Source organism: Oncorhynchus gorbuscha, linkage group LG24 (genome assembly GCF_021184085.1).
Source record: "Oncorhynchus gorbuscha isolate QuinsamMale2020 ecotype Even-year linkage group LG24, OgorEven_v1.0, whole genome shotgun sequence".
In the NCBI taxonomy this organism is placed as follows: Eukaryota; Metazoa; Chordata; class Actinopteri; order Salmoniformes; family Salmonidae; genus Oncorhynchus; species Oncorhynchus gorbuscha.
Genome location: NC_060196.1, coordinates 50661833 through 50689701, shown reverse-complemented (window position 1 = coordinate 50689701; position 27869 = coordinate 50661833). Strand labels below are relative to the sequence as shown.

The 27869-nt window shown below is 44.1% G+C and overlaps 1 protein-coding gene across 1 annotated transcript; it reads right to left on the bottom strand.

Moving 5' to 3' along the window:
• Positions 1–744: 744 nt before the first annotated feature.
• pdk4 (pyruvate dehydrogenase kinase, isozyme 4) lies at positions 745–19493 on the bottom strand. The gene is made up of 11 exons (XM_046325533.1): positions 19046–19493; positions 18028–18169; positions 14969–15040; positions 14403–14587; positions 12520–12609; positions 11317–11394; positions 5903–5979; positions 5649–5747; positions 4928–5041; positions 4453–4566; positions 745–3608 (listed from the first exon to the last, which is right to left on the bottom strand). Exons 1-11 carry the CDS (start codon positions 19158–19160, stop codon positions 3462–3464), a joined length of 1233 nt encoding a protein of 410 aa, XP_046181489.1. The 5' UTR covers positions 19161–19493; the 3' UTR covers positions 745–3461.
• Between the last annotated feature and the right edge of the window lie 8376 nt (positions 19494–27869).

Here is a 27869-nt window from a genome sequence, read left to right as displayed (position 1 = left end):
ATGCACAAAAAGACTGATTACAATTTAAGTGCCTTCAGAAAGTATTCGCAACCATTGACTTTTTGCAAATTTTGTTGTTACAGCCTGAATTTAACATGGATTAAATGTTGATTTTGTGTCACTGATCTACACACACTACACCATAATGTCAAAGTGGAATTGTGTTTTTAGAAATGTTTATAAATATATGAAAAACTGAAATGTTTGAGTCAATAAGTATTCAACCCCTTTGTTATGGCAAGCCTAAATAAGTTCAGGAGTAAACATTTGCTTAGTCACAATAAGTTGCATGGACTCACTCTGTGTGCAATAATAGTGTTTAACATGATTTTTGAATGACTACCCCATCTCTGTACCTCACACATACAGATAATTGTAAGATCCCTCAGTCGAGCAATGAATTTCAAACACAGATTCAAGACCAGGCAGGTTTTCCAATGCCTCACAAAGGGCAACTATTGGTAAAAATAAATTAAATGCAGACATTTAATATCCCTTTGAGCATGGGGAAGTTATTAATAATTACACTTTGGATGGTGTATCAATACACCCAGTCACTACAAAGATACAGGCGTCCTTCCTAACTCAGTTGACTGAGAGGAAGGAAACCACTCAGGGATTTCACCATGAAGCCAACACAATTACGGAGTACCACTCTTCATATTTTCAAGCATTGTGGTGGCTGTATCATGTTATGGGTATGCTTGTCATCGGCAAGGACTAGCGAGTTTTTTTAGGATAAAAAAAAGGAACAGAGCACAGGCAAAATCCTATAGGATAACCTGGTTCAGTCTGCTTTCCAACAGACACTGGAAGACAAATCCACCTTCCAGCAGGACAATAACCTAAAACGCAAGGCCAAATATACACTTACCAACACAACATTAAGCTTGACAATTTTAAAATGAATAATGGGCAAATATTGTACAATCAGGTTTGCAAAGCATTTACAGACTTACCCAGAAAAACACAGCTGTAATGTATTGACTCAGGGTTGAATACTTATCTAATAAAAATATATTTTTATTATTTTACTTTGAGAGTATTTTGTGATCATTGACAGTTAAATGCATTTGAAACCCACTTTGTAGCGTATCAAATGTGGAAAAAGTCAAGGGGTGTGAGTACTGTCTGAAGGCACTGTACATAGCCGTTATTGGGTTAAATGTAAGCAAGTGTACATATTGTCTTATGCAAGTTTTTCTTAGAGAATACCAGGGAATGAAATTCATTAATTTAATGACAAACATTTGATTCAACTCAGTCTTACTGTATCCCTAATCACAGAAATGAGATAATACTCCCATTTTGCTCTATGACACACATTATTCAATAAATACTTCATGCATGGAAGACCTAGCCGGCCTCTTAAAATTAAATCATTTTAGTAAATCTACAAAATTGAGTTAAATTTGATGTTTCTAACATTTCTCTCAATATTCACATAACTTATATTTTAAAAGTCAGTTGGACTCAATGAGTACACTAGAATACTTCAATCTCTTCAATATTTACTTTCTTAATAGGAAACCTTGAATGGACCTTGGATTTCATCTCATCTTATTAAACAAGCCAGGGTGTAACTCAAAATGGCACCAAGAAAAACAGTTGATGGGGGGGAACCCAAAGAAAATCCCTTTAGGATAAATAAATTCCCAAATAAAATCCCTTTTGTAGATAAACTTTGTCTAAAGTTCGAGGTGGACAAATATTTGTGAGGGGTAAAAAAAAAGTGACATGCTCAGAGCTGAAAATAAACAGTCTTGAGTCGGAGGCCGCTATGCACCCCACAACCCCCACCCCATCTACAGAACAATCTGTAGTAGAAGGGTAATCAAAGAAAATCCATTGACTGACAGCATGGCCTTATCATGTTTCTGACTGACACACTATGTGTCTGTGTCCATAGAGCTCAGTGTCCAAGCTGCAAACCGTAGCTGTGAGTGAAGAGTTAAGAACTAAATTCACATTTAAAAAATGGAGTATCACAGATTATAGTGCTGTGACATTAGCTGTACTAACCTAATTCAGTCGATTGATAAATTAAATAATCGTTAAACATTCACCCTTTTTAATAATAAGCGAAAAACACTAGCTTACACTGTGTAATAACGTTCAAATAAGTGAGCGGAATAAATAACTGAAACCTGTGGTTAAATTATAACCAGAAGAAAATATGATTGTGAGTATTGTACGACCCTGTTTCTAACTAACATTCATGAAGTCACTTATTGAATTGAGATCCTGGTATTGCCATTGAAACGCCTCCGACAGTAATGTGTTTTTCCACTTCAAGTGAATGTATGAGAATATCCATTGCGAGAGGAATCCACATCTCTCTCACACACGGTAATAGCTGTGGGTACAACTGTGTGCCTTCTGTCAGTTTGATCCTCCTTTCGGTCTTCCTCCTTTGTTCTTCCTGCTAGCTCAGTCTGTTTGGTTAACTTCTAGGGGTGTAACGGTTCACCAAATCCACGGTTCGGTATGTATTGCCGTTTTGGGGTCACGGTTTGGTTTCGGTACAGCAGGAAAATTACGTTTTCACACTGATGCTGCATTTGTAACCATGTGGGAGGTGGGAATTTACCAGTTGTGAAGTCATACACTCCCACTCCGGGGTAAGGTGATGGGCTGTCACTTTTAAGTAATCGCAACACAGGGTGCATTGGCCAATTCCTAGAAAACTGTGGCTTGCTTATATAGAGCGGGTATAACCTGACATGGGTGCAAGAGGGAAGTTCACAACGTGGATCGAGCATTTTTACAAGGTGCTGGAATTCCCTATTCTCAACCACTGAGAACGGGCGTGGCTTTAAACCAAAGACTGTAAAAAATATAAACACAGCCTACCGATTGCTCGTGTCATTTGTGGCCAGTCAGAACCAGTTCCCAACGGCTGCTTGAATGCAGAGGGGAGGTGATTTTGGGTTGTTTCTTTCCGTTTCCATCTTGTGACGTCGACATAAACGTGTCAACATATTTGAGGTGTTGGCAGCTGGATAGCCTATTCTCGTTGAATTGTGGCGACATACTGTTAACGTCTTATCCACAACTCTCTGTCCATCACCAATGTGATTTACTGGGAAGCCAAAACATTCCAAACTGGAGATTTAAACGACGGAGGATCCTCCTGGTTTATCTACCCCACCACTCGCCATCGTACAAAACTAGTTCCTGGATGCGCCTCACACAAGGACAGTTTGAAATGTGCCAATTAAGATTTGAATTTAGATTACAATGTGCATATAGGCTCTAGTTGTTTTAACAGAATAGCCCTAAAAAAACAAAAATTCAGCTCAAATTTACTCGAGGCACTGGCCTACAACGCAGCGTAGGCATAGCCTATAGGCCTTTTATTTTGTATATATTTTATTAAATGTATTCATTCTAGTTGAGTGCAGACTTAAACGAGGCCCCCTACCGAACGGTTCGGTACGAACACCTGTACCGTTACACCCCTATTGACTTCTCCTCTCATACTTCCCCAGCTTCTTGGGATCCTTGCTGGGCATGCACCAGTCATCCGCCTCGTTGCTCGTCTGGTAATGCCTTATGGCTGACTGGTTGTAAACAGGAAGTCTTTCCACAGAATCTGAGGACAAGGCCTGTTAACGAAGCACAGAGTGGAGTGGTAGGTTAGATGTAATCTTGGTTAATTCAAAACTAAAATCTCACGGAATTTGGTGAGCTAGGCGATTTAGTTCTGGGTCCATCAGTGTTAGAAATTGGGAGTTCTGATTTGCGAAGTCTCCACCCTCGCAAAAGAGAACTCTCAGCCAAAGTCCTCCCCCCTTCCACTAATTTCAACACGTGCAAAGCAGTCCGTCTAAGCAAGCCTTCGCCAAATCCTGATACGTCCAAATAACCAGTGAAGAAAACCCAAACACCGGAAATACTGCTGCTCATTATCCTACACATTCCCTCCTGTTGCAACAGATTCTGACGATTATGAGGGCAAGGCTCTATTTATATCACATGCTGGTCACGTTAGTCTTCCACCATTCAGAGAATGAACCTTTACATACTTATTTCAGACATTGAACAACGTTGTATAGAGCAGGGATAACCAACTTGATTCAGCCGTGGGACCATTTTTCCGTGAGCGGATGGTCAGGGGGCCGGAACACAATTACAAATCATTTGTAGACTCAATTTGACCACAAGAAGGCCAAACAGATATTTGACAAAAACATGATAATTTCAAACATTTCTTACATTTGTATATGATCACGTATCTCTCTACTAGGCTTGGGAATACTTGGGTACAGTTTTTCAAAATAAAATAACTGCCGTTTTTACAGTCTTATGTCCAACAACGAAAATTGTACGTTTTCTGAGCAAAAATAAATACAAATTCAGGGCCAAAATGGGGGAACCCTGGTTTAGAAGTTCAATTATCTAGAATAAGACAACTGTTGAAGTAACACATTCCATTCGTAGAAGTGTTACCTTCAGGTAGATGACAGCTGACGTCCCATATCCCTCCATGGAGTAGAGCTGCAGGTCTCCCTGGAAGTACTTGGCATAGAGACGGGAGATGGGAAGACCGTAGCCGAAACCAGCCTACAGAGAGCCAGGGACACAAAGGGTTAAACTCACTCTGAACTGACTGTCACAGTACTGTAGTAGACAAGCATTCAGTTACACTTTAAACCTTGGGCAACATATGACTGGTCCAGTTTGTAATTCTGCTAATTTACAACCGTGTTCACTTGCAGTTTACACTTTAGTCAGTATAAAATGATCACGATTTACATTTGAGCTGAAATAAAATAAACAGGCTTGCATGCCTCTAACATGTGATCAAACTGCAGTCATAGATCATGTCCTACCGAATGTTGTGCTCCAATGTATTAAATCTGACTTATTAACCTGACTGCCAGGAAAATCTTTAATGTTCAGTGGCACCAGGACAGGGTCTCACCAGTGGAGCGTTGCGTGAGTTGTCAATATCGACGGGGCTGGGGGCGGTGGAGTACATGTAGCTGAACAAACGCTCTATCTTCCTCAGGGGAACTCCTCCACCTCGATCTGATATCTAGAAACAACACCAACAACGTCATGGTATAGGACCTACAGAACAACCACGGGAGGAAATCTATGGTACTATGTATTCATACACATTCAACTGTACAGGCTTCTACATCCCACCCTGCATCTGTGGAAGTGTGTTGGATGGGCATACACTACTTTTGAACAAATGTATATTGTTGGGGCTCAGGGCTGAAGGTTTTCACTGTACTCAATTCAATGGCTTTATTAGCATGGGAAACATGGTAACATTTATTAGCATGGGAAACATGGTAACATTTATTAGCATGGGAAACATGGTAACATTTATTAGCATGGGAAACATGGTAACATTTATTAGCATGGGAAACATGGTAACATTTATTAGCATGGGAAACATGGTAACATTGCCAACGCAACTGAAGTAGATAATAAACAAAGGTGGAAAAACTAAAATGAACAGTAAACTTTACACACAGACGTTCCAAAAGAATATAGACATTTCTAATGTAATGTCTATACTCTAATTACTCCGGTGACTATTAAACTTCTCATTTAAAAATATGTCAATGTACTGCAATGAGCACAATGCATATCATTCATTGTAAGGGTGAATACTCTGAGCCTGTGTTTACCTTGATTGTCAGGTCTTCACTGCCCAGTGAGACTCGAACTTTGACCGGCGGGAGATGCAGGGCCATTTCATGAGTCTCCACTGTTGCTCTCATGGCGTTCTGGAAACAAAACAAACATTGCTTGAGGAAATGACAAAGTAATATAAATCAGATTGAGCTTAATGTAATTGAATCGTGTGTAGTAGTGTCTGCCGTAGTCACCCTCACACGTGTAATGAAATGTTTATACAGTCGAAGGTAAATGTTTGGTGTACCTTGAAGAGCTCAAACAGCATGTGGTAGAGATGGGAAGGCACATAGACAATACGAAGAGGCTGGTCAGGACCTTTGGCTGAGGAAACACTGAGGATTACTCCAAACCAAACATGACTGCAAATTTATTACATACACAAGTGACGATAGAAGTTACTAGAAACAAAAACAACTTGCCCTTACATTTACATTTAAGTCATTTAGCAGACGCTCTTATCCAGAGCGACTTACAAATTGGTGCATTCACCTTATGACATCCAGTGGAACAGTCACTTTACAATAGTGCATCTAAATCTTAAGGGGGGGGGAGGGAATACTTATCCTATCCTAGGTATTCCTTAAAGAGGTGGGGTTTCAGGTGTCTCCGGAAGGTGGTGATTGACTCCGCTGTCCTGGCGTCGTGAGGGAGTTTGTTCCACCATTGGGGGGCCAGAGCAGCGAACAGTTTTGACTGGGCTGAGCGGTAGCTGTACTTCCTCAGTGGTAGGGAGGCGAGCAGGCCAGAGGTGGATGAACGCAGTGCCCTTGTTTGGGTGTAGGGCCTGATCAGAGCCTGGAGGTACTGAGGTGCCGTTCCCCTCACAGCTCCGTAGGCAAGCACCATGGTCTTGTAGCGGATGCGAGCTTCAACTGGAAGCCAGTGGAGAGAACGGAGGAGCGGGGTGACGTGAGAGAACTTGGGAAGGTTGAACACCAGACGGGCTGCGGCGTTCTGGATGAGTTGAAGGGGTTTAATGGCACAGGCAGGGAGCCCAGCCAACAGCGAGTTGCAGTAATCCAGACGGGAGATGACAAGTGCCTGGATTAGGACCTGCGCCGCTTCCTGTGTGAGGCAGGGTCGTACTCTGCGGATGTTGTAGAGCATGAACCTACAGGAACGGGCCACCGCCTTGATGTTGGTTGAGAACGACAGGGTGTTGTCCAGGATCACGCCAAAGTTCTTAGCGCTTTGGGAGGAGGACACAATGGAGTTGTCAACCGTGATGGCGAGATCATGGAACGGGCAGTCCTTCCCCGGGAGGAAGAGCAGCTCCGTCTTGCCGAGGTTCAGCTTGAGGTGGTGATCCGTCATCCACACTGATATGTCTGCCAGACATGCAGAGATGCGATTCGCCACCTGGTCATCAGAAGGGGGAAAGGAGAAGATTAGTTGTGTGTCGTCTGCATAGCAATGATAGGAGAGACCATGTGAGGTTATGACAGAGCCAAGTGACTTGGTGTATAGCGAGAATAGGAGAGGGCCTAGAACAGAGCCCTGGGGGACACCAGTGGTGAGAGCGCGTGGTGAGGAGACAGATTCTCGCCACGCCACCTGGTAGGAGCGACCTGTCAGGTAGGACGCAATCCAAGCGTGGGCTGCGCCGGAGATGCCCAACTCGGAGAGGGTGGAGAGGAGGATCTGATGGTTCACAGTATCGAAGGCAGCCGATAGATCTAGAAGGATGAGAGCAGAGGAGAGAGAGTTAGCTTTAGCAGTGCGGAGCGCCTCTGTGATACAGAGGAGAGCAGTCTCAGTTGAATGACTAGTCTTGAAACCTGACTGATTTGGATCAAGAAGATCATTCAGAGAGAGATAGCGGGAGAGTTGGCCAAGGACGGCACGTTCAAGAGTTTTGGAGAGAAAAGAAAGAAGGGATACTGGTCTGTAATTGTTGACATCGGAGGGATCGAGTGTAGGTTTTTTCAGAAGGGGTGCAACTCTCGCTCTCTTGAAGACGGAAGGGACGTAGCCAGCGGTCAGGGATGAGTTGATGAGCGAGGTGAGGTAAGGGAGAAGGTCTCCGGAAATGGTCTGGAGAAGAGGGGAGGGGATAGGGTCAAGCGGGCAGGTTGTTGGGCGGCCGGCCGTCACAAGACGCGAGATTTCATCTGGAGAGAGAGGGGAGAAAGAGGTCAGAGCACAGGGTAGGGCAGTGTGAGCAGAACCAGCGGTGTCGTTTGACTTAGCAAACGAGGATCGGATGTCGTCGACCTTCTTTTCAAAATGGTTGACGAAGTCGTCTGCAGAGAGGGAGGAGGGGGAGGGGGAGGAGGATTCAGGAGGGAGGAGAAGGTGGCAAAGAGCTTCCTAGGGTTAGAGGCAGATGCTTGGAATTTAGCGTGGTAGAAAGTGGCTTTAGCAGCAGAGACAGAGGAGGAAAATGTAGAGAGGAGGGAGTGAAAGGATGCCAGGTCCGCAGGGAGGCGAGTTTTCCTCCATTTCCGCTCGGCTGCCCGGAGCCCTGTTCTGTGAGCTCGCAATGAGTCATCGAGCCACGGAGCGGGAGGGGAGGACCGAGCCGGCCTGGAGGATAGGGGACATAGAGAGTCAAAGGATGCAGAGAGGGAGGAGAGGAGGGTTGAGGAGGCAGAATCAGGAGATAGGTTGGAGAAGGTTTGAGCGGAGGGAAGAGATGATAGGATGGAAGAGGAGAGAGTAGCGGGGGAGAGAGAGCGAAGGTTGGGACGGCGCGATACCATCCGAGTAGGGGCAGTGTGGGAGGTGTTGGATGAGAGCGAGAGGGAAAAGGATACAAGGTAGTGGTCGGAGACTTGGAGGGGAGTTGCAATGAGGTTAGTGGAAGAACAGCATCTAGTAAAGATGAGGTCGAGCGTATTGCCTGCCTTGTGAGTAGGGGGGAAGGTGAGAGGGTGAGGTCAAAGAGGAGAGGAGTGGAAAGAAGGAGGCAGAGAGGAATGAGTCAAAGGTAGACGTGGGGAGGTTAAAGTCGCCCAGAACTGTGAGAGGTGAGCCGTCCTCAGGAAAGGAGCTTATCAAGGCATCAAGCTCATTGATGAACTCTCCGAGGGAACCTGGAGGGCGATAAATGATAAGGATGTTAAGCTTGAAAGGGCTGGTAACTGTGACAGCATGGAATTCAAAGGAGGCGATAGACAGATGGGTAAGGGGAGAAAGAGAGAATGACCACTTGGGAGAGATGAGGATCCCGGTGCCACCACCCCGCTGACCAGAAACTCTCGGGGTGTGCGAGAACACGTGGGCGGACGAAGAGAGAGCAGTAGGAGTAGCAGTGTTGTCTGTGGTGATCGATGTTTCCGTTAGTGCCAAGAAGTCGAGGGACTGGAGGGAGGCATAGGCTGAGATGAACTCTGCCTTGTTGACCGCAGATCGGCAATTCCAGAGGCTACCGGAGACCTGGAACTCCACGTGGGTCGTGCGCGCTGGGACCACCAGATTAGGGTGGCCGCGGCCACGCGGTGTGGAGCGTTTGTATGGTCTGTGCAGAGAGGAGAGAACAGGGATAAACAGACACATAGTTAACAGGCTACAGAAGAGGCTACGCTAATGCAAAGGAGATTGGAATGACAAGTGGACTACACGTCTCGAATGTTCAGAAAGTTAAGCTACGTAGCAAGAATCTTATTGACTAAAATGATTAAAATGATACAGTACTGCTGAAGTAGGCTAGCTGGCAGTGGGTGCGTTGTTGACACTACACTAATCAAGTCGTTCCGTTGAGTGTAATAGTTTCTACAGTGCTGCTATTCGGGGGCTAGCTGGCTAGCTAGTAGTGTTGTTTACGTTACGTTGCGTTAAAAGAACGACAATAGCTGGCTAGCTAACCTAGAAAATCGCTCTAGACTACACAATTATCTTTGATACAAAGACGGCTATGTAGCTATCTTATTGCAAATGCACAACTGAACTCAATAGTCACTATGAAACACATAGTTTACTATTCTACCAACGTAATCACGTCCCCAGACACTTCTGATAGCCTATAGCCTGGGGATGAGGTTGCTACCAACTAAACCCATGAATAGACATTGTTTTTCTTTTTTAAGACTTATGTAACAGGGTGACTGTTAAACAGCTGAATGTGGGTGAACGGAGGTTTGTTACTGAGAGTTAGACTTCGACGGATCACTGAGAGAGGAGAAATATGCCCGGCGACAAGACTAAGCCTGTAGCAAGGGGCTTGTTGCTGTTCTGTTCCGCTGCTGATTGGAGAGATAAGAGGCTGATGGGTAACATTGGATAACATGGATAACATTTTTGATGACTCATTATGCCTGATGTGACTGTCCACACCCCCTGTAATGCATCAGACGTAGGCTAGACTGTGCAGCCCATTGATATTTTATGGCTGGCACATTTTGAAAGTTTGGGCACCAAATAATGTCTGGCTCTGTTCTTGTTTTAGCAATGATTATCATTTCCCTCTACCTACAATAAAATATTTATCACAGTGGTGCTATTGTCCTGTTCATAAAACACACACTGAGTGTACAAAACATTAAAAACACCTGCTTTTTCCATGGCAAACTGACCAGGTGAAAGCTATCACATTCATCAGTTTCCCATGTGTATCAAGAATAGTCCACCAAATTAAAAGACATCCTGACAAATTATCACATTTACATTTAAGTAATTTAGCAGACGCTCTTATCCAGAGCGACTTACAAATTGGTGCATTCACCTTATGACATCCAGTAGAGCAGTCACTTTACAATAGTGCATCTAAATCTTAAAGGGGGGGGTGAGAAGGATTACTTATCCTATCCTATCACAACTATGCATTGGAGTCAACGTGAGTCAGCATCCCTGTGGAACGCTCTCAACACCTTGTAGAGTCCATGCCCCGACATATTGAGGCTGTTCTGGGGACAAAAGGGGTTGCAACTCAATAGTAGGAAGGTGTTCCTAATGTTTCGTACACTCAGTGTATAACCTAGACCTGCACAGTTTTTAAACGTTTTTTAAAACTCAGGGCGATACACAGAAGTGAATATTTATACCTGTGGAAGTGAGATGTATGAAATAATAGTTCTCTATAGACATGGCTCCTGACAACCCTAGCTGAGAGTAAACTGTCGTCGCACGCTGTTCAACTAAAGCAACAGAGTTCATTGCTAAAAATGGTTCAGCTAAATATCTCCTAACACCACTCACACAAGCTAGCTACACACAAACACACTTTGCAAATTGCGCCCCGAATTGAGTAGACCAGAGGAATTGAATGAGAGATCAAGAATACTCAACCCACAGGGCAAAGAAAGTCAAAAATCAAACCTGGCCAAACAACTCACAATGCAAATACAACCTCACAAATCGTTTCTGTAAACCTAATCTTCTCTAACAACCCCGGCCTAAAACTCACTTGCAAACCAAATGGTACTATTTGGAAATAGGAGAACAAAAAACGTCTTCAAGCTGCTCTGGTCCTTCTCCCTTCCCTTGGTGCAATGTTGTATCAAACAGACTTGGCTCCAAATAGTATTTACAATCTTTCAAATACTTTGCGTGTTTGAAAAAGCTCATCAACAGTGTCAGTTGGGCCATGTTGCACTTCTGGGACTATTCTATTGGGTCAATTGAGCCAGGCCAGCTCAACCAAGCGCAGCTGAAATATTTGAAGGAAAACAAATACCTTCCAGAAGCCAGATCTATAACCCTGTATAGAATGCGATTTACCGTTGACTTGTGTGATGTCAATCTCTGGCGAGGTCAGGTAGTACTGCTCACAGAGCATCTTGGAACTATCGAAGGCATCTGGGGATGAAACAGTCAAAACAAAGACAAGGACTGTAGCACAGGAGGAAAATACTGACTTTCAATCTAGTTACCATAACAACTAATGACCACTGATTAGCCGTTATGGTTATTAGTTGTTATTCTGACTTCTAAACCTGAAATATTGTTAATTATCAGGTATCCTACAGAAATGAGAAGGGCCACAGTCTGATTTATACACCAGAAGTTAATGGTTATCTGTATGAACAATGTATAGGGTGGGGTCAATTAAGGCTGGATATGAACCAGAGGGATGCCCTGAGTAAAGGAAAGGCAATCAATCGCATGGTTACAGTCACTGATAAGGTTGGAGATCTGTGGATTAGTGAGGAATGGGAGCTGATGTCAGATTAAGGGAGAAGGAACAGTTTATTACCCACATCACTTAACTTCCTGCCTGACAATAAAGGTGTTTTAGAGGGAAGGAGGAAACTTCACCTAAATTGGGGTATATCTACTTGTGCTGGTGGGAACATGTTTTATCTGTTCTGCTGTCTGACCCTTTGAGTGAATGAACTTGGTTTAACACCACTGACTTTCAATCTAGTCACCATAACAGCTAATGTACAGTGACTACAGAGAGTAGATCAACTAAAACTACACAGAGACATGTTGAAATAGGTGGGTGAAGAACAGTCTGCCTCTGTTTAAAAGGCATTTCGATTACACATCATTTAGTTCTATTCTTATTATGAGAATAAATGTGAAACTGTGCAGATCAAGGAGAAAAGGACATACCTACTGTAGCAGTGAAAATGGTTAAATAATGATACTGCACCTGTAAATCATAAGTGTGTGTGCGTGTCTCTGCCTCTGTGTGTGCGGGTCTCGGCCTCTGTGTGTGCGGGTCTCGGCCTCTGTGTGTGCGGGTCTCGGCCTCTGTGTGTGCGGGTCTCGGCCTCTGTGTGTGCGGGTCTCGGCCTCTGTGTGTGCGGGTCTCGGCCTCTGTGTGTGCGGGTCTCGGCCTCTGTGTGTGCGGGTCTCGGCCTCTGTGTGTGCGGGTCTCGGCCTCTGTGTGTGCGGGTCTCGGCCTCTGTGTGTGCGGGTCTCGGCCTCTGTGTGTGCGGGTCTCGGCCTCTGTGTGTAGCTGATGAGGGACAGCACCTTTTACCACCTCTGTCACGTCACAGTCGGGGTCGATGGTGCCAATGTGCTTGGGATGGGCAGGGTTGGCACTTCCATCAAAGATGAGAGCTGAAGAGGTACATAACAACAACAAATTCAAACTCATTGGGTAACTACACTTGCATGCTGCATGTATTTTGTGTACGCAGCCCTACTGTGACTCGTGCTGCTTCAGGAGCATGGTGATGTACAGTCGTGCCCAAAAGTTTTGAGAATGACACAAATATTAATATTCACAAAGTCTGCTGCCTCAGTGTCTTTAGATATTATTTTCAGATGTTACTATTGAATACTGAAGTATAATTATAAGCATTTCATAAGTGTCAAAGGCTTTTATTGACAATTACATTAGGATTGATGCAAAGAGTCAATATTTGCAGTGTTGACCCTTCTTTACATTTACATTTAAGTAATTTAGCAGACGCTCTTATCCAGAGCGACTTACAAATTGGTGCATTCACCTTATGACATCCAGTGGAACAATCAAGACCTCTGCAATTCGCCCTTTCATGCTGTCAATTAACTTCTGGGCCACATCCTGACTGATGGCAGCCCATTCTTGCATAATCAATGCTTGGAGTTGGTCAGAATGTGTGGGTTTTTGTTTGTCCATCCGCCTATTGAGGATTGACCACAAGTTCTCAATGGGATTAAGGTCTGGGGAGTTTCCTGGCAATGGACCCAAAATATCGATGTTTTGTTCCCCGAGCCACTTAGTTATCACTTTTGCCTTATGGCAAGGTGCTCCATCATGCTGGAAAATGCATTTTTCATCACCAAACTGTTCCTGGATGGTTGGGAGAAGTTGCTCTCAGAGGATGTGTTGGTACCATTCTTTATTCATGGCTGTGTTCGTAGGCAAAATTGTGAGTGAGCCCACTCCCTTGGCTGAGAAGCAATCCCACACATGAATGGTCTCAGGATGCTTTACTGTTGGCATGACACAGGACTGATGGTAGTGCTCACCTTGTCTTCTCCGGACAAGCTTCCTTACGGATGCCCCAAACAATCGGAAAGGGGATTCATCAGAGAAAATTACTTTACCACAGTCCTCAGCAGTCCAATCCCTGTACCTTTTGCAGAATATCAGTTTGTCCCTGATGTTTTTCCTGGAGAGAAGTGGCTTCTTTGCTGCCCTTCTTGACACCAGACCATCCTCCAAAAATCTTTGCCTCACTGTGCGTGTAGATGCACTAACACCTGCCTGCTGCCATTCCTGAGCAAGCTCTGTACTGGTGGTAACCCGATCCCGCAGCTGAATCAACTTCAGGAGATGGTCCTGGCGCTTGCTGGACTTTCTTGGGCGCCCTGAAGCCTTCTTCACAACAATTGAACCGCTTTCCTTGAAGTTCTTGATGATCCGATAAATGGTTGATTTAGGTGCAATCTTAATGGCAGCAATATCCTTGCCTGTGAAGCCCTTTTTGTGCAAAGCATTGATGACGGCACGTTTTTCCATGCAGATAACCATGGTTGACAGAGGAAGAACAATGATTCCAAGCACCACCCTCCTTTTGAAGCTTCCAGTCTGTTATTTGAACTCAATCAGCATGACAGAGGGATCTCCAGCCTTGTGCTCGTCAACACTCACACCTGTGTTAACAAGAGAATCACTGACATGATGTCAGCTGGTCCATTGGTGGCAGGGCTGAAATGCAGTGGAAATGTTTTTGGGGGGGATTCAGTTCATTAATTGCAATTCATCTGATCACTTTTCTCAACATTCTGAAGTATATGCAAATTGCCATCATACAAACTGAGGCAGCAGACTTTGAAAATTAATATGTGTAATTCTCAACTTTTGGCCATGACTGTAGTATAGTATATATGTAGTATAGTATATATGTAGTATAGTTACTGACAGTGCTGGTTCATGAGCATGCGGGTGGAGATGCGGCTCATGTAGAAGCGATCCAGAAAGTATTGGACGTTCTGATTGGTCACGGGGTCAGAGCCAAAAGCCTCCTTGTACTCCACTACGCCCTGGGCCATGGTGGGGACCACGTTGTTGTGACGGTTCCTGACGTTCACCAGCGTCTCAGTGAACCTGAGGAGACAGGGAAAAGACTGGGTCGAAAGTTTACAATTCCACAAATTCTATTCCAATAGTCTGCAATCCTAATTTTCCCTCTGGGTATAAATAAAGTAGCTATAGTCATTAACTCACTAACATCTGCAAGGTTTCTACCAGCTCAAAATATGATTGATGTAATTCCGCAGCAGCAGAGGTATGGTGGATGTGGTAATCCATCATATCCCCTTACATTTCAGATCAAGATTAAAACCATAATCTATTATTCAGTTAGAAGAGGTAGCTATTATTAGGCAGAGATTAGAGAAATGTTATCTTTCCTTACCTGAATGAACTATGACTCACTTTGGAGAGTCCATCTAATGAGATGTAGGCCTATCTGCTGGATTGACTTACTTCTTTAGGATCGTTTTATTATCAGGATCTTTCTCCAGGAAGCCCACAAGCTCCATCAGACTTGTTGCATACCTGTAGGAATAGATCACAGAAGACAGGCTAGTTTACACAGGGAAACAATACTACTACTTTAAACTACATTTATAAAGGCCTTGTTGGGCATTCATAAAGAGTATTCTTAGGCTTTACAGAGCATTCATAAAGAGTATTCTTAGGCTTTACAGAGCATTCATAAAGAGTATTTATAAGCAAAATGCTTGGGAGTGTAGCACGAAATTTGCTTATGAATTACATAGGCATAATGAAAGCTTTATGAGTGCTTCTTTAAACCTTTATATCAGTCCCATGGTGAAAGAAACTAAAGGTATGTGTAGAAACCAGGGCAAAGATCACTTCTTTCCTTTAGCAAATCACTTTTGACTCATGGAGTTCCACCTTTAAAAATCTCAAGACTTCTATTTTGGAACGGTCTCCGACTCTCGTGGTGATCATGAAAACCACATGGGGGTATTTATACATGCTACAATAACTAGGGCTACTTGTGGCTGGAGATAGGCCTATTATGCATCCCAAATGGCAACCTATTCCCTATATAGTGCACTACTTTTGACCAGAGCCCTATGAGCCCTGGGGAATAGAGTGCCATTTGGGCAGTTATGTTCCTTCTGATGTTGAAACATTCCTCACCATTTTCAACCTCTCAAAACATGAATATTCTCTGTACAGCACACACTAAACACTTCTAACCTAGTGGAAGCGGGCCTAACACGTTAACACTAAGCATTTCAGTAGCTTACTTATTAGCCTACTAGCTTGTTCAGAGGAGTCACTATTATGGCCTAGTTAAGAGGCTGTAGGCTAAATTGTCCCGACTTCAGTGACGTGCAGATTGAGTCTGGAAGCTAGGTGAGAGATCAGTGGCTGACTGTTTTCAAACCCTCTTTGTCCACCAACTGACCTTGAACCCTCCCACTTTACTAACACAGCTGCTGCATAAGCTACATAACAGATACAACTAGGCTAACTAGCTTGAATTACAAAGTTTAACTGTAACGTTTGTTGTTGCCCTCAGGCCACTACTCTACCACTAGCCAAGTCAAATAAATGGTGCCAAATCAATATTGTGGATGGAAAAACCCCACGGCCCAAAGTGGAACATAACCCCTAATAGAGTAGCGATGACGCAGAATGCTAACTTTAGACCAAGTTTAGAAATATATCTGCCATATCATTACATTGATAATAAAGCTGGAACATAGAGTTCTGTACTGGCCACCTATCAGAGAGACACTGCTAGTTATTGGCCTAGTTCAGAGTTTCAACTGTGCTGTACTTTCCCTGACATTACACTCTAGTTAGCTGATGGTTTTCATTAACTAGGAGATAGCCTAAACAATTCCTTCAGAGGCCTAGCACTCAGCAATCAACTCCATTTATTTTTGGGAAAGTATTCCGTTTCAATAAGAGAACATATTTGCAAGTACCCATTTTACCTGACAAAATATCTCTGACTATCACTAATAAAGACTTGATGCACATTGTAGTCCTCCATTTTTCTAGGCTACACTTCTGATGATCGTCAAACAACGTCGCGCACGGCCCCTGTTCCACTGAGGATACATGGTGTTCCAGCCCACATCGTCCCAGTATTTTGTATTTATTAAGGAGCCCCATTAGTTCCTGCAAAGGCAGCAGCTACTCTTCCTGGGGTCCAGCAAATTAAAGGCAGTTTATATAATTTTAAAAACATTACATTCATAACAGATTTCACAACACAGTAAATGTGTGCCCTCAGGCCACTACATCTACAACACAAAATCCATTTGTATGAGTGTGTAGAGTGAGTATGCTACTGTGTGTGTAAGCATGTGTCTGTGTACACCTGTGCAGCCTGCCTGACAGACAGAGATATGAGACGGAGGCTGCAGGCTTCTTGGCAGGGTAGGCCTGCATCTCATCCCTAGAAATGAGATGTACCACTCCGTTTAAGGGACGTGGTGCTTTGATTTGAGACCCCCATAACTCTCTCATCCCCCATACCCCTCACTAGGGCAGAGTAGTTCAGTAAGATAGTCTATGCACTTATGGTTGCCAGGATAATAACATCCTATTGGCTCTGTCAGGATAGGCAATATTACCTACAGTAAATGGCTCTTCAAGATAAGACATTTTACAACTGCTGATGTAAAAAGGGCTTTATAAAATACATGTGATTGGTTTGATCATACACGTTTCACCAAGAGCACTGTACAAGTTCAATCATCATTTCTGACAACTATGAAGGAACAAACATACTGGAGCAGAGAGTTGGCGAAAAGGTACAAGCAGATCTTTATGTTTTAATCCCAACAGGAGGCCTTTTGCCTCTTGCCAGGCAGTCATTGTAAATAAGAATTTGTTCTTAATTGATTTGCCTGGTAAAATAAATGGATGGAATAACTAAGGGGAAAGATATACTCTGGGAGTGATCCAATTCTCCACATTCTATACAAACGGTCCTACTGAATGCATGAATCAGTGTAATGTTTACAGTTGGGTCAGCTCTCTTTAGGAGGAGCACACAGTACTCAGTAAAATAGAGGAGGTCAAGAATATTTACGCTTTTGCTAGAAGACACCCTTTCAGGAACTAAGTTATTCTACTCCCAGTCCATTCAAGGGATGCTAAAATATCTGACCTGTGCCGTGACCCTACATCAGTGGTAAGGTAACTATTCCACACACACATAGCTACACAATTAAATTAAGTAGTTTCTTCAGCCTGGAATGGGATTGGACTCATCTACATCTCACTATGTACTGTCTACACACACACTCATGCAGCTTGTGTAGGTGAGGTGTGTCTGCAGCCTGGAGGGGGATTGGCCAATATTCAGTGAAATTAGGGTCAAGGTTCATAATAGGTGATGTAGCCGCTGCTATAGTAAGGGGGTGCACAGATTGACTGAGATATAGAGATGTGTAAGCTACAGCTGTATTTACCAGCTCTGTAGCAGCTGTAGTGAGGGGGTGCACAGATTAACTGAGATATAGAGATGTGTAAGCTACAGCTGTATTTACCAGCTCTGTAGCAGCTGTAGTGAGGGGGTGCTGAGAAGCTTGTCAGGGAGGAAGTCGATCTCCTTCATGATGTTGGCCAGCCGGACAGGAAGCTCCTGACGCAGGAACACAAAGGACGTCTTCTCACAGGCATTGGCTGAGCCTGCAGTCGCATGACACAGGAACACATCTGGGTTGTTCTCATTAGGCGCAACCACAGCAAAACGTTTTGCAATGGAAAACAAAAACGTTGTTTTCTCATTGGACCAGGTCAGGTAGTCCCTCCCTGTTTCAGTCTCAGGGATAAACTACTGACTGGAAATCTCAAGACAGGGCATCATACAGTACACACACTGCTGTGTAAATGTTTAAGACAATGTGAAGACATTGAACTGGTTTGTTTTGGCAGAAGGATTACATCACGTTTTCACCTAAGAATAGGACCAAGTGCTATCTAGCAGAAAAGCATGATAGGGAGTAAGGTTTTAATTTCCCCCTTTCAGTGACTTGTTAGAACTGAATCTAACTAACAGTGGCCGTGAGTGTCACGAGGGATTTGATTCAATATCACAGTCTCTGCTTTACATTTGATGGATACCTTTGCTTGGTATCTATCGCATTATAATACGTTGCTTAATCCTACAACGAGACATTGTTTCGTCTCGCAGCTAGCCGTAAACAATCTATTGTCAGGAGAGAGGCAATACAATGGGTGCCATCCCCATGGCTGTGAATACCCCCCAATATCATGACATTATTGTATTCAATTGTGTTTGTCAACGCTTCAGCAGAGAGTGATCAGAGAGGACACCTACTGCAGTACTCTGGGAACACTGACAGCTGTCAGTTACTTAGCTACCCTACTTTCACAATGCAACCAGTGGCACTTGTTTTGCACGTAGCTGCTATGGAATTAACGTTAGGCAAGCTACAATGTTGCACAGTGACGTCATTGTAACGTTTAGCTAGCCAGCTACATTTTTAACAGTATTGTAATGTTTAGCTATGTTATTATGACAGGACAGGGATGAAAACTTACCAAAGTCTATGAATTGTTTCATTGACAGCGGCGAAGGCGAGAACTTGGAAAACCTATCCACTAGTGCTTGTTTCGGTATGGAGCTGTTCTTTAGCAAAAACTGCGTTAACTTCATAGTTGCAACAAATTAAAATTGAAGTCCCGAGACAGTCCGATTGTTGTCAGCCAGGATGCCCTTTCTCTTCACCAGCAGCACGCTCCAGTCTCTCAGACGTAAAGACGCTAGCTAGCTGGCTAATGCTAGCCACCAAGGGCAATATCAATGCGTTAAATTGACATTGTTCGAAACAATTGTCAATGAAACACAGTCACATTCCTGAACAGTGCCGAATGTCTTTGCATCACCTAAACTTTTAACAAGCAACAATATTCCAGAATTCACGAATGCTCTTCACAAGACCGACCTCTGTGTTGAGTTGTTGTTGGTGAAGTTTGGATTTGATTGGCATTGGCGTTGACCAATGAAAAAACACTACGCTTTGGTTTTTGGGAAGGTGGTTGTTTATAGAAAGAAAGAAACATGTGCAAACAAAACAATATACAATGAAAATATGAATGATTGAATTATATAAAAAACTGGTTTTGTTGAGTTAAATAATACATGTAAATCTGACAACGCAGTTTTCCAGTACACTTCTCTAAATGGCCTGTAGATGGCGACATTAACCGCTAATTCAAAGCGGCACATTGCCCTGGCCGGATGTGTAGGGAAAGAAGGTGGGATTTCCTCTAATATTCTGAAGGGGGAGATGCTGCATCATGGTATGCACTTGTTTTATATTTTCTGTTGGTCATCTGGCGCGAATATATTAAATTTTTAGCCATTGACAGCAATACCATCTAAACTGAAACGACCTGTTTTTTTACCATACATCCGAGGTTTGTTGCTCCAATATCATTGGAGCAGGACAATAATGTGGTGATTATCTATTGCGTTCTGAGCCCTCTCTTGTACTCCCTGTGCACCCACGACTGCGTGGCCACGCACGCCTCCAACTCAATCATCAAGTTTGCGGACGACACAACAGTGGTAGGCTTGATTACCAACAACGACGAGACGGCCTACAGGGAGGAGGTGAGGGCCCTCGGAGTGAGGTGTCAGGAAAATAACCTCACACTCAACGTCAACAAAACTAAGGAGATGATTGTGGACTTCAGGAAACAGCAGAGGGAACACCCCCCTATCCACATCGATGGAACAGTAGTGGAGAGGGTAGCAAGTTTTAAGTTCCTCCGCATACACATCACAGACAAACTGAATTGGTCCACCCACACAGACAGCATCGTGAAGAAGGCGCAGCAGCGCCTCTTCAACCTCAGGAGGCTGAAGAAATTCGGCTTGTCACCAAAAGCACTCACAAACTTCTACAGATGCACAATCGAGCCGCCTGGTACGGCAACTGCTCCGCCCACAACCTTAAGGCTCTCCAGAGGGTAATAATAATAATAATAATATATGCAATTTAGCAGACGCTTTTATCCAAAGCAACTTACAGTCATGTGTGTATACATTCTACGTATGGGTGGTCCCGGGGATCGAATCCACTACCCTGGCATTACAAGCACCATGCTCTACCAACTGAGCTACAGAAGGACCACAACGCATCACCGGGGGCAAACTACCTGCCCTCCAGGACACCTACACCACCCGATGTTACAGGAAGGCCATAAAGATCATCAAGAACAACCACCCGAGCCACTGCCTGTTCACCCCACTATCATCCAGAAGGTGAGGTCAGTACAGGTGCATCAAAGCTGGGACCGAGAGACTGAAAAACAGCTTCTATCTCAAGGCCATCAGACTGTTAAACAGCCACCACTAACATTGAGTGGCTGCTGCCAACACACTGACTCAACTCCAGCCACTTTAATGATGGGAATTGATGGGAAATTATGTAAAATATATCACTAGCCACTTTAAACAATGATACCTAATATAATGTTTACATACCCTACATTATTCATCTCATATGTATATGTATATACTGTACTCTATATCATCTACTGCATCTTTATGTAATACATGTATCACTAGCCACTTTAACTATGCCACTTTGTTTACATACTCATCTCATATGTATATACTGTACTCGATACCATCTACTGTATCTTGCCTATGCTGCTCTGTACCATCACTCATTCATATATCTTTATGTACATATTCTTTATCCCCTTACACTGTGTATAAGACAGTAGTTTTGGAATTGTTAGTTAGATTACATTTAAGTCATTTAGCAGACGCTCTTATCCAGAGCGACTTACAAATTGGTGCATTCACCTTATGACATCCAGTGGAACAGTCACTTTACAATAGTGCATCTAAAACTTAAGGGGGGGGATGAGAGGGATTACTTATCCTATCCTAGGTATTCCTTAAAGAGGTGGGGTTTCAGGTGTCTCCGGAAGGTGGTGATTGACTCCGCTGTCCTGGCGTCGTGAGGGAGTTTGTTCCACCATTGGGGGCCAGGGCAGCGAACAGTTTTGACTGGGCTGAGCGGGAGCTGTACTTCCTCAGTGGTAGGGAGGCGAGCAGGCCAGAGGTGGATGAACGCAGTGCCCTTGTTTGGGTGTAGGGCCTGATCAGAGCCTGGAGGTACTGAGGTGCCGTTCCCCTCACAGCTCCGTAGGCAAGCACCATGGTCTTGTAGCGGATGCGAGCTTCAACTGGAAGCCAGTGGAGAGAACGGAGGAGCGGGGTGACGTGAGAGAACTTGGGAAGGTTGAACACCAGACGGGCTGCGGCGTTCTGGATGAGTTGAAGGGGTTTAATGGCACAGGCAGGGAGCCCAGCCAACAGCGAGTTGCAGTAATCCAGACGGGAGATGACAAGTGCCTGGATTAGGACCTGCGCCGCTTCCTGTGTGAGGCAGGGTCGTACTCTGCGGATGTTGTAGAGCATGAACCTACAGGAACGGGCCACCGCCTTGATGTTGGTTGAGAACGACAGGGTGTTGTCCAGGATCACGCCAAGGTTCTTGGAGCTCTGGGAGGAGGACACAATGGAGTTGTCAACCGTGATGGCGAGATCATGGAACGGGCAGTCCTTCCCCGGGAGGAAGAGCAGCTCCGTCTTGCCGAGGTTCAGCTTGAGGTGGTGATCCGTCATCCACACTGATATGTCTGCCAGACATGCAGAGATGCGATTCGCCACCTGGTCATCAGAAGGGGGAAAGAAAATTACTTGTTGGTTATTACTGCATTGTCGGAACTAGAAGCACAGGCATTTCACTACACTCGCATTAACATCTGCTAACCATGTGTATGTGACAAATACAATTTGATTTGATTTGCGGAGGGTGTAGGCAGTCGCGTGATACAGTATCTTTGCAAGTGACCATTACCATCATCATCATCAGAAAGAGCAGGTATGACAAGTCTTTACAAGGCAATAGAATAACTAATTGTATACATTTATAGCATGTGTCATTTGCGTGGTGTTTCTGTATGGTTTTGGATAAAGCGAAGAAGCCTACTGAAGAATGACGTCATTGCTAATGATACCCAACTTATCCTTTACCTTACCCACCTCAGTGCAGTACTGTAGGCATCATCATCATACTGTAGATCAGTGGTTCCCAACCTTTTTCGGTTACTGTACCACCAACTAAATTTCGTTCTGCCCGGAGTACCCCCCCCCCCCCCCAATGTGCATTTTAAACACCCGCTGTGGATAGGCCAAGCACTCTCAGAGGTTCTAGTACCCGGGGCTTGTGAACCACTGCTGTAGATAGGCCAAGCACTCTCAGGGGTTCTAGTACCCGGGGCTTGTGAACCACTGCTGTAGATAGGCCAAGCACTCTCAGGGGTTCTAGTACCCAGGGCTTGTGAACCACTGCTGTGGATAGGCCAAGCAGTCTCAGGGGTTCTAGTACCCGGGGCTTGTGAACCACTGCTGTGGATAGGCCAAGCAGTCTCAGGGGTTCTAGTACCCGGGGTTTGTGAACCACTGCTGTGGATAGGCCAAGCACTCTCAGAGGTTCTAGTACCCAGGGCTTGTGAACCACTGCTGTAGATAGGCCAAGCACTCTCAGAGGTTCTAGTACCCGGGGCTTGTGAACCACTGCTGTGGATAGGCCAAGCACTCTCAGGGGTTCTAGTACCCGGGGTTTGTGAACCACTGCTGTGGATAGGCCAAGCACTCTCAGGGGTTCTAGTACCCGGGGTTTGTGAACCACTGCTGTGGATAGGCCAAGCACTCTCAGGGGTTCTAGTACCCTGGGCTTGTGAACCACTGCTGTGGATAGGCCAAGCACTCTCAGGGGTTCTAGTACCCGGGGCTTGTGAACCACTGCTGTAGATAGGCCAAGCACTCTCAGGGGTTCTAGTACCCGGGGCTTGTGAACCACTGCTGTGGATAGGCCAAGCACTCTCAGGGGTTCTAGTACCCGGGGCTTGTGAACCACTGCTGTGGATAGGCCAAGCACTCTCAGAGGTTCTAGTACCCGGGGCTTGTGAACCACTGCTGTAGATAGGCCAAGCACTCTCAGAGGTTCTAGTACCTGGGGCTTGTGAACCACTGCTGTAGACAGTGTGTTAAGGCTCTGTCCTAAGCATCAGGAATAGCCATTTTTATTATTATTATTATTAATATCTCAGGCTAACCAGGTGGGCTAGTTCTTTTATTTAACCAGGTGGGCTATTGAACACCTTTTATTTTTAGTTGAGAACATTATTATTATTATTTTTGTTGAGAACACCTTTTATTTAACCAGGTGGGCTTTTATTTAACCAGTTGAGAACACCTTTTATTTAACCAGGTGGGCTAGTTGAGAACACCTTTTATTTAACCAGGTGGGCTAGTTGAGAACACCTTTTATTTAACCAGGTGGGCTAGTTGAGAACACCTTTTATTTAACCAGGTGGGCTAGTTGAGAACACCTAGTTTTTATTTAACCAGGTGGGCTAGTTGAGAACACCTTTTATTTAACCAGGTGGGCTAGTTGAGAACACCTTTTATTTAACCAGGTGGGCTAGTTGAGAACACCTTTTATTTAACCAGGTGGGCTAGTTGAGAACACCTTTTATTTAACCAGGTGGGCTAGTTGAGAACACCTTTTATTTAACCAGGTGGGCTAGTTGAGAACACCTTTTATTTAACCAGGTGGGCTAGTTGAGAACACCTTTTATTTAACCAGGTGGGCTAGTTGAGAACACCTTTTATTTAACCAGGTGGGCTAGTTGAGAACACCTTTTATTTAACCAGGTGGGCTAGTTGAGAACATGTTCTCGTTTACAACTGCGAACTGGCCAAGATAAAGCAAAGCAGTTTGACACATACAACAACACAGTGTTACACATGGAATAAACAAACACACTCAATAATACAGTAGAAAAATCGATATAGAGCATGTGCAAATGAGGTAGGATAAGAGAGGTAAGGCAATACATGAGCTATGTACAGGTGTAGTGATCTGTGAGCTGCTCTGACAGCTGGTGCTTTAAGCTAGTGAGGGAGATATGAGTCTCCAGCTTCAGAGATTTTTGCAGTTCGTTCCAGTCATTGGCAGCAGAGAACTGGAACGAGAGGCGGCCAATGGAAGAATTGGCTTTGGGGGTGTCCAGTGAGATATACCTGCTGGAGCACGTACCACGGGTGGGTGCTGCTATGGTGACGAGTGAGCTGAGATAAGGCAGGGCTTTACCTAGCAGAGACTTGTAATTTGTTTTGCTTATTTGACTATTTTTGTCTTCATTTAAATTGTATTGTCAAGTGTTGTTTTGTCAAGTATTTCAATAAAGCTTTACTTTATCCTTCCATGTTTGTTCAGTACATATTTTATTTGTATGTAATTCCCTCCTTTGTGCTCAGCCCGGCATTCCCTTACCAAGGAGACATTTGCCTTCATCAACGATGCTGTCTGTTTATGTCACAAACTGTAGTTGGACGTGTTTTGGAAGTATCAATTTGATGCAATGCCTTGCTTATGTTGTCATTGTCCTTTTCCTATAATTTAATATTCACATGTTTTATATTGATCCCAAATTAGCCACCCTTTGCCCTTGCATTGGGGACTTCAAGTGAAGCATGATTATTGAGTATTGACCCCACCACAATACATTGACAGGGAGATGCAGATAGATTATGCACTTGGACTTGGATGTTGATTAAGGCTGCCCTCTGCACCTCTCTGATTCAGAGGGGTTGGGTTAAATGCAGAAGACACATTTCAGTTGAATGCATTCAGTTGTACAACTGACTAGGTCTCCCCCTTTCCTTTATTTATCCCCTACACTGTTATTTATTACGGAGCATGTTACAGGCCAAAAAGAAAGCAACTTAACCTAAGGCCACACCCAGTAGAAGTTATCTAGTGCAGAACAGTAGGCATACCAACATCACCTAGAAAGACATCATCTTAAATTGTGACTATATTACAAAGGTACATTGCATCCTTGTGCGACATTCCTTCTTTCCCAGCTCAATAGGAAACTATGGCAGACAACAGTGACCTAAAAGCTCAGCTAGAGCGCAAAAAGCAGCGGCTAGCTCAGATCAGGGAGGAGAGGAAGAGGAAACAGGAGGAGAGGAAGAGGAAACAGGAGGAGAGGAAGAGGAAACAGGAGGAGAGGAAGAGGAAACAGGAGGAGAGGAAGAGGAAACAGGAGGAGAGGAAGAGGAAACAGGAGGAGAGGAAGGAGGTAAGGAGGAAAAATGTGAGTAGACACACTCGTTCAAGCTCATCCCTGTCTGTACATAGACAAAAACCTAATCCAACATCTCACTAACATACTATTACAAAGCTAATATAATGTGTGTGTGTGTGTGTGTGTGTGTGTGTGTGTGTGTGTGTGTGTGTGTGTGTGTGTGTGTGTGTGTGTGTGTGTGTGTGTGTGTGTGTGTGTAGACGGAGACGCAGCAGAAGGCTGAAGCTGCCTCAGTGGACTGTGACTTGGACCGGAAGTGCAGAGAGACAGAGGCTCTCCTACAGAGCATCGGAATCTCCCCAGGACCACCACTAGGTACACACACTGCACATCTTCCAAGAACCCCCACTAGATACACACACTGCACATCTCCCCAGAACCCCTACTAGGTACACACACACACACACACATTTCCCCAGAACCACCACTAGGTACACACACACACACACACACACACACACACACACACACACACACACACACACACACACACACACACACACACACACACACACACACACACACACACACACACTGCACATCTCTCCAGAAACCCCACTAGGTACACAGATTAGCTCAACTCAAATCAGCATGTCACACACAGTTATTCACTTGAGGCAGAAATTACCACCACCTCATAGTAGTAAAATTACTAGAATGGGCATTGCGCATCAGACCACAGCAATTTGGCTGCTCCAGAAATGATATTTCTATGCACTAAATCCAGTAGATGATGAGCCAGGATGGAGCAAATGTCATGTCCATCTTATCAAGTCAGCAGAGTACTGCATGTCTGCTACTATTTGATTGCATGCAACAATATTTGCAACTTTTACTTTTACTCATCTCTAATATAAATCTGTAATCATGATTATGATCATTATCTGTTTCACATTTCAAAAGTTTTATGTCTTCACAATGTTTATTGCAAAATAAGTGTAAATGTTTTGAATTGACATGAGTATAGTATCTTAAAAATGCATCATTTAATTTCTGTGAAAGTTCATCCTTCATGTTTTGCACATTCTAGCCTAGGCAGAAACTAGTGTATTACTGGCTGGGCCTATAAAGCCTAGACCATACTGGCGCCCACTAGTGGCTGCCTAGGCTATGTACATTCTCTCAAATTAATTTCTAACCATATCAGACATATCCCATTTCATCCTATCTTTCCCATGATTTTTAAATGTATTTATTTCCTCACGTGTGGCTTAGTATTACATTAGTACTTAATCTATGCCCAGGTGTTTCCCCAAGCCCATGATATTGAGGTGGATTTGTTGTATGCAAATACATGTGGAGAACATCCACATTTCATATTGAAATGACGGGCTTAACAACAGTTGAAAACATATCTCAATACCCAAATACTGTGGTGGAAAAAGCACCCAAATTTCATACTTGAGTAAAAGTAAAGATACCTTCATTGAAAATTACTCAAGTAAAAGTGTCACCCAGTAAAATAGTACTTGAGTAAAAGTCTACATTTTTGGGGTTTTAAATATACTTAAGTATCAAAAGTAAATGTAGTCTATAAAATACACTTAAGTTTCAAAATAAAAGTATAAATCATTTCAAATTCCTTATACAAACCAGTCGGCACAATTTTCTTGTTTTATTTATTTACGGATAGTCAGGGACACTCTCCAAAACTCAGACATAATTTACAAACGAAACATTTGTATTTAGTGAGTCCACCAGATCAGAGGCAGTAGGGATGACCAGGGATGTTCTCTGTTTAGTGAGTCCACCAGATCAGAGGGAGTAGGGATGACCAGGGATGTTCTCTGTTTAGTGAGTCCACCACATCAGAGGCAGTAGGGAGGACCAGGGATGTTCTCTGTTTAGTGAGTCCACCAGATCAGAGGCAGTAGGGATGACCAGGGATGTTCTCTGTTTAGTGAGTCCACCAGATCAGAGGCAGTAGGCATGACCAGGGATGTTCTCTGTTTAGTGAGTCCACCAGATCAGAGGCAGTAGGGATGACCAGGGATGTTCTCTGTTTAGTGAGTCCACCAGATCAGAGGGAGTAGGGATGACCAGGGATGTTCTCTGTTTAGTGAGTCCACCAGATCAGACGCAGTAGGGAGGACCAGGGATGTTCTCTGTTTAGTGAGTCCACCACATCAGAGGGAGTAGGGATGACCAGGGATGTTCTCTGTTTAGTGAGTCCACCAGA

Coding starts and splice junctions, on each gene's coding strand:
- pdk4 (XM_046325533.1), bottom strand. CDS start 19,160: ATGAAGTTAACGCAGTTTTTGCTAAAGAACAGCTCCATACCGAAACAA. Junction 18,170..19,045: donor GAAACAATTCATAGACTTTG/GTAAGTTTTCAT, acceptor ATGCGACTGCAG/GCTCAGCCAATGCCTGTGAG. Junction 3,609..4,452: donor CAGCTGTCATCTACCTGAAG/GTAACACTTCTA, acceptor CTTCGTTAACAG/GCCTTGTCCTCAGATTCTGT.